Genomic DNA, 7,410 nt, shown 5'->3' on the forward strand with positions numbered 1-7,410 from the left:
GATCCTTGATCCCACTTTGCTGCTAGAATGTTCCCGGCAGCCTACTCTCCCCTGGGCTCCAGGGGTCTAAGGACCCTTGACATCATCATGTCTAATGAAGGACCATTCACCTGCATTAGACGTGAGGACTCTGAGGGCCATACCACAGTAGGGGCAGAGGGGAAGAGAGGTAAGTGCTGATCGAGGATTATGTGAGCATATCTTCTGTATTCCGGCCCCTAGAGAAATACGAACAGTTAACCTTTGCAGTGCAGGGGTAGCCCCACTGCAAGAATGACTGTAACTTTGCTAATTCTTGGAGTTCTTCTTTAAATACAGCAGAGAAGAATCAGGTCTCAAGTAGGGCAGCACTGTGTGGCAAGGCTGTGCAAATCTTAGAGCTGGATATACAAAAATGTAAGTCCTGTAGCAAGTCTACCAGCTCCTATATACACTATGTGTTTCCAGTGGCGTAACAAGGGGGGGGCGAGGGGTGCGGCCCGCACCCGGGGGACACCATTGGAGGGGTGACAGTCATTTTGGGGTCACCCCCAACAGCTGCATGAGAGAGGAGGGGACCCGGCAGGATGAGGTATGCTTTGGTTCCCATAGACTGGAAGTGTAGACGTGATCATCCCCTCCTCTCTCTGCCGGCGTCCAACACCAAGATGGCCGCCAGCAGGTAACAGCGCTTACAGCACGTGACATCACGCAATTACGTCACTGCGGGGTGTGACCCGATACCCGCACCGGGTGTCACCCCGCCGCCGGACACCACTGGCAAGACCCCCGAGCACCGGCGGCACAGAGCGGTTCCCCTTTTGGTGGTTTTGGGACTCTTTAAGGATGTAATAATAACAATTGTTTTAGTTTTAGTGACGCACAGTCCCCGCTTTATTATTGACATTGAGGGGGGTCACATGACTTTGTTTATAAACAAAGCCATATGGAACTCTTGGTTTTGGCTGTCTGTGTCCTTTGGGGAGATTTTCCTTCACTTCCTGCCCTGGAGACCCACCAGGAAAAAGGAAAATCTCTCTCCTAAGTGAGAGGAAATCCCCTCTTAGTTGTCACTAGGAAAGGTGTCCCCAAGTAATATACCTCCCCTCCCCCACCATTCTGTTCTGATGACATCAATACAATTTTAGATTTCTCATCACTTACCCCCAGGACAAATAGAGAGGGGGGGTATATAAACCTGACAGAGGGTCTAACCCCTCACCAACTAAAAATAAAAGGTCTGTCTGTAAAGCTGACTCCGGGCAGATAAAAAAAGACACAAATGAATGCAGCTGTGTAATCATTAATACATGTAAGTACCCGGTATCAGCCTTTTGCAGTCCCTGTACAGCAGAGCTCAGAAAAGGGCAGGAAGAAGTAGCACAAGAAGCCGATCAGTTCCTGCTGATAGGAGGAGAGAGCAGAGTGACAGAAAGATGTTCTGATTCTCCTTTCACTGTCCTGTCACATGCTGGGATGACATGGGCTCAGAGGAAGTGGGTTGAATGATGCTGGTCAGCAGACAGAGGACCTCTAGTGGCAGAAAAAAGTAAATCTCTGCATGGAAGGTGAACGTTGCAGAAATCACTGAGTTTGTTATTTCAATGGGCTGATTATTCATTTTTTGGGGGCGGTGTTCCCCTTTAAATACGCTGGAAATAATCTTATTTTGTGGTTTCCTTCTCGCAATGAATCTCAAACTGAACGAATCTGTAACCAAAAATATCTTTTATTTGTATAAATATTATAAATATACAAAAATCCCAAATACAAAACGCAACAATGTATCAATAATATCCCTGTACTAAAGAGGACCTGTCACCTGCCCGAGGAACACGGGGACCAGCAGCGGCTTCTGTATGCAGATCACGTGACCCTCACACTGCGCTGCTATTGGTAGGTCACATGGATCTGAGAACCTCCCTGTGTGTGTGGTCACTTATGCAATGTATTAGCACATCCGCCCCCCGGGTGTGACAGGCGGAATAACTCTCTGCAGCCCCCCCCCCCAGTGTCCGGAGCTGCTGACTCCATGCCATCAGCAGACAGAGGACCTCTAGTGGCAGAAAAAAGTAAATCTCTGCATGGAAGGTGAACGTTGCAGAAATCACTGAGTTTGTTATTTCAATGGGCTGATTATTCATTTTTTGGGGGCGGTGTTCCCCTTTAAATACGCTGGAAATAATCTTATTTTGTGGTTTCCTTCTCGCAATGAATCTCAAACTGAACGAATCTGTAACCAAAAATATCTTTTATTTGTATAAATATTATAAATATACAAAAATCCCAAATACAAAACGCAACAATGTATCAATAATATCCCTGTACTAAAGAGGACCTGTCACCTGCCCGAGGAACACGGGGACCAGCAGCGGCTTCTGTATGCAGATCACGTGACCCTCACACTGCGCTGCTATTGGTAGGTCACATGGATCTGAGAACCTCCCTGTGTGTGTGGTCACTTATGCAATGTATTAGCACATCCGCCCCCCGGGTGTGACAGGCGGAATAACTCTCTGCAGCCCCCCCCCCAGTGTCCGGAGCTGCTGACTCCATGCAGCCGGGAGGAATGCTCTGCAGAATATAAAGCGCCGCTGACTTCCTCTGCTGGTGACACAATAATAATAATAATAATAATAACATATAAAACCAATAAATAAATAACAATTGATCCCTGAATTGCTCGATAGGAACCCCCCATCACCCCGCCCCTCCTAGGACCGACTTCTCTGATTGGCCGATATAAAGTGCTTAAAGTGAACCCGCGGGGTCAGAATAGGGGGAGCCGCCATCGTCACCTTGGATCTTTCTTCACTACCCCATGAATGACCTCCATTCTTTGTTCTAGGTTTGGATAGAGTGGGGGAAGGATTGGAACCCCTGTGGGGTTTGTACTGCTGACAGGGACACCATTAGAGAGAATTCCCCTCACTTCCTGTCTTGGTGGCAACGGTTTCACCCACAGAAGGGAAATCTGCAACAGGGACATAGAGAGAGAACTAGAAGTCTATATAGGGATTCTAACCTTCCACTATCCTACTTATACATATATTTCTGTCTGTGTCGAAGAGTTGCTCTCACTTCCTGTCTGGTGACACCGTTGTCACCCAGGACAGGAAGTGAGGGAAAATCCGTACCAGGGACACAGGCAGAAATAAAAATCTGCAGTGGTTCTATCTTCCTCTACTATACTTAAAAAGATAAATCTGTCTGTGTTGCTGTTGGAGAGTTCCTCTCACTTCCTGTCTGGTGAGGCTGTTGTCACACAGGACAGGAAGCATGGGAAAGTCTCTCTACCGGGATCGTGGATTGCAATTGGAAGTAAAGGAAAATCTGTAATGGGGCACAGGCAGAACTAAGAATCTGATACGGATTCTAGCCTTCCCCTACCCTACTTAAATATCTATATATATATATCTGTGCTGCTGTTGGAGAGTTCCTCTCACTTCCTGCCTGGTCAAACTGTTGTCACACAGTACAGGAAGTGAGGGAAATATCTGTAACAGGATGCGGACAGAAATAAAAATCTGCAGTGGTTCTAGCTTTCTGTACTCTACTTTAAAAAAGAAAGAAATATGTGTTGCTCTTGGAGAGTTCCTCTCACTTCCTGTCTGGTGAGCCTGTTGTCACCCAGGACAGGAAGTGAGGGAAAATCGGTAATGGGGCACAGACAGAACTAGAAATCTGAAAGGGATTTTAGTCTTCCCCTACCCTACTTTAATATCTATATATATATATATGTTGCTGTTGGAGAGTTCCTCTCAGAGGAGACTGTTGTCACCCAGGACAGGAAGTGAGGGAAAATCTGTAACAGGACGCAGACAGCAATAAAAATCTGCAGTGGTTCTAGCTTCCTGTACTTAAATAAAAAGAACTCTCTGTTGCTGTTGGAGAGTTCCTCTCACGTCCTGTCTGGTGAGCCTGTTGTCACCCAGGACAGGAAGCTTGGGAAAGTCTCCCTAACGGAGTCCTGGATAGCAATAAAAACCCAACAGGGGCTCTCCCCCTTCCCCTCTCCAGAGACGGACATTCACTTTACTCCTGCAATGGAAGATCTGCTCCTTGTCACCTGGAAGGTTCCTGTTATTGTTCACAAGCTGATATATATATAACAATACAATGTAACAACACAATACAATACAATGTAACAACACAATACAATGTGACAACACAATACAATGTGACAACACAATACAATGTAACAACACAATACAAGGTGACAACACGCGGTCATAGAGGAACATTACATGTGTGTAACAGGATACAAATAAAACACATTGATAAATTGTTTCGATGTAACCAAAATAAAAGGATCTGATTGGTGTTCCTTCCCCCCCAACGTCTGACCAATCACAGTCCAGCCGGATGACTAGAAGGATTGCAGTGAGGGAAGGTACCGGGATGGACAAAGACCTGGGAAGGGAGGACGAGGAGATCCTCACCCGGGAATGACTGAGAGACAATGTCAGTGTATCAGAGTCCCCAACACCACCCAGCAGGGGGGACCAGAAAAAGAGAACCTGTCTCCTGATCACATCATATGAATGAAAGAGATTAAACAAGTTCAATTGTAACTAATTAGACTTTTTTTGGGGGGGGTCAGGTATGGAATGTTCTTACCCCTGTGTCTTCCCTTCACATCCTGTCCAGGAGACACAACAGGAAATGAAGGAAGACCTCTCCAAAGTGAGGGGAACTCCTCCATTGCTCGTCACCAGAACTGGCGTCCCTATTGGAAGATTCCCCTCACCCCTTGTTCTGGAGTTCACATCAATGACACGGCGGGGGGTCTCCTCAGGAACACAGACAGTGAAACATGTTGGAGGATAAAAGAGGAAACTCTCTGTTATTGGTCCAGAATCAGCTTGTTTGTCATCAATGAGATATGTGAACGTGTTTCGGGGGGGGAGAAGGTCAGCAAACGTTCTTTCAAGTCTTCTTCTTCGGGGCGCGCAACAAAACCCGGAGGATTGAGATCTGGACTGGCCCGGAGGATCAGAGGAGGTAATCTCCGGCCCAGAAGAGACTTTGGTCACAGCACACAGAGAGAGACGGGGAAGAGCAGAACCTTCCACCAGCTCTTCCTGACCACCCTCACCCCCTGATCTCCAGGCAAGGAGCAGAGATCCCTCCGGGTTGGAGATGACCTTTTCCTTTGACCTTCCAGCCCAGTCCAGATCTCAATCCTCAGAATTGAAGAAGGGGGATCCTTGTAAACCCGGAAACATGTTGCCATATCCTGTTGCTCACAAATAAACCAGTTGGAGTGCTTTTTTATTTCCATATCTGAAGACGGATCGCCCTAAAAGGGTCCTCAGGCTCAGAAAGCTGCCTACTTACCTCCACAGACTATACATAGTATTTGAGGTTGAATAAAGACATTAGTCCATCAAGTCCAACCTATTAGGATCTCATTCTAGGAGTACCCGTACCCCTGTATATTACGGTCCCTTAAGAAATCGTCCAAAAGTTTCTTGAACAATTCCACATTATTTGCTGAAATCACCGCCTGTGGCAGTGAGTTCCAGACCCTAACTGATCTTACTGTGAAGAACCCCCTTCGCCCCTTGTGCTGGAATTTTTTTTCCACCAATTTTAGGTGGTGGCCTCTAGTTTTTGTAACGGAGTTAATTTTAAACAGTTTATCGCTAATGTTGCTGCCACCATTAAACATTTTGTACATGGAAATCATATCCCCCCTCAATCTCCTCACCTCTAATGTGAACATGTTTACATTTAGTAGCCTCGTCTCGTAGCTCTGGTCCTCCATACCCCTAATTAGTTTGGTTGCCCTCCGCTGGACTTTTTCCAACTCAAGGACATCTTTTCTTACTACTGGTGACCAGAACTGGACCGCGTACTCCAGATGAGGTTGAACCAACTATCTACCACAGATTTCAGGAGCTCCTCCCACCTATTAACAGGGATCTTACCTTTCCCTACTCTATCCATAACTAGAAACATTTTGGGTTTAGATGCACCTAGGCCACCTGAGACATGACTTATATGTAATCTAACGGCAGGCACTCAGCGCTGCGCCCTTCTTGGTGCTCAGCCAGGGGCCATGGTCATGCTTGTCTCCCGTGTTGAGTTATTGCCTCACCGTGACACCAGATTTCCATGATGTGACTTCCTGGAATCTGATTGCATTTCTTATGAATTCACACGCAGATGGCATCATAGAGGAAGCACTCATCACAGGAGCCCAGCAGATCCATCAATGAACTATGACAATGCGAGAGGCAGGTTTTATTTAGGGTGACCCTAGGGTCCATATCGCAGCAGCTTTTATACTGTACCTACCCACAAGCGCAGATTTTACAATTTTCTAGGTTTTATTTAGGGCCCCTGTTAGCTGGGGCCCTTGGTGAGTGCTGGAAATCGTCCGTTCACCGTTATAGAGACAAAAACCCCCAAAGAGACGTTCAGGGTGAGTCACTTCTACTGACAACTCGGCATCTCAAAAGTGAGATTACGTCATGGCGAGCCACTGATGATGTCATAGCGGAGGGTGACCTCGTAGGAGTTGAAAGTCAGACAAGACTGAGTCATCCAGACACATTTGGGTGTTTTGTTCCCCAGCAAACAATGGGGGTCTGTTTATAAAAAGTCACAAAGGATATTATAGCAGTGCCCTGGCTGTATCTGCCTTCTATATCTGAGTCACTGACCTAGAACCAGCATGCACCAAGTGAAGTCAGAGCAAAAGTCATGACTCGTGAATATTGAGCTTGGTTCGGGTCGGTGCCTTAAGGTATTGAAGCCACTGGATTATGGAGGCGCTGGAACTATGGAGTCCACCAATACTGAAAATAACAGTGGCCGGGATTGGTGGAGTCCATGGTTCCTCAGTGCAAGTTTCCTTAGAACAGGAATGTCCAAACTGCGGCCCTCCAGCTGTGGTGGAACTACGAATCCCATGAGGCTTTGCAAGATTGTCACAGCCACAGACATGACTCCCGGAGAGAGATGCTTCATGGGATTCGTAGTTCCACCACAGCTGGAGGGCCGCAGTTTGGACATGCCTGCCTTAGAAGAAGTCGTTGTCTCCTTCCAGTGGCAGGGCTGGGGTGCCACCTTGTGGCCGAGGCGAGGAATGGCCGCCACCAGGAAGCCAGCCTGGAATTTGGAACGGTTTAGTTGACAGTGTCGCAAGAACAGGCGATGAGGTAGATTTACGAGTCCTGTTTGTTGACATGAAACTTAAGAACGGAAAAAATTAACTCAACGAGCAAACAAAAGCACCTCGGTGAGCATGACACGGTGACTTCCCTGGAAAATGAAAACCAGCATAAAGTTGACATTTCCCTATTATTTCTGCCTAGAACAACACTCAGGAGTAAGACTTATGCTGGCATTGGGTTGCCTTCAGGGTCAGTTCACTCAAAGCTGACATATCAGGACAGATGGATCTCACCATGGGTTGGGTGG

General features: G+C 47.0%; 1 protein-coding gene across 1 annotated transcript in view; it reads left to right on the top strand.

Annotated features, from left to right (window-relative positions):
• Positions 1 to 5,084, top strand: part of PRSS53 (protease, serine 53) — a 21,811-nt gene extending 16,727 nt beyond the window's left edge. Inside the window, exon 16 of the mRNA XM_018572964.1 lies at positions 4,838 to 5,084. Within this exon, the coding sequence (XP_018428466.1) occupies positions 4,838 to 5,084 (247 nt within the window). The remainder of the gene's footprint in view (positions 1 to 4,837) is intronic.
• Positions 5,085 to 7,410: the final 2,326 nt, after the last annotated feature.

The sequence above is a fragment of the Nanorana parkeri genome, unplaced genomic scaffold (genome assembly GCF_000935625.1).
Source record: "Nanorana parkeri isolate BGI_ZX_2015 unplaced genomic scaffold, ASM93562v1 scaffold2188, whole genome shotgun sequence".
NCBI classification, from domain to species: Eukaryota; Metazoa; Chordata; class Amphibia; order Anura; family Dicroglossidae; genus Nanorana; species Nanorana parkeri.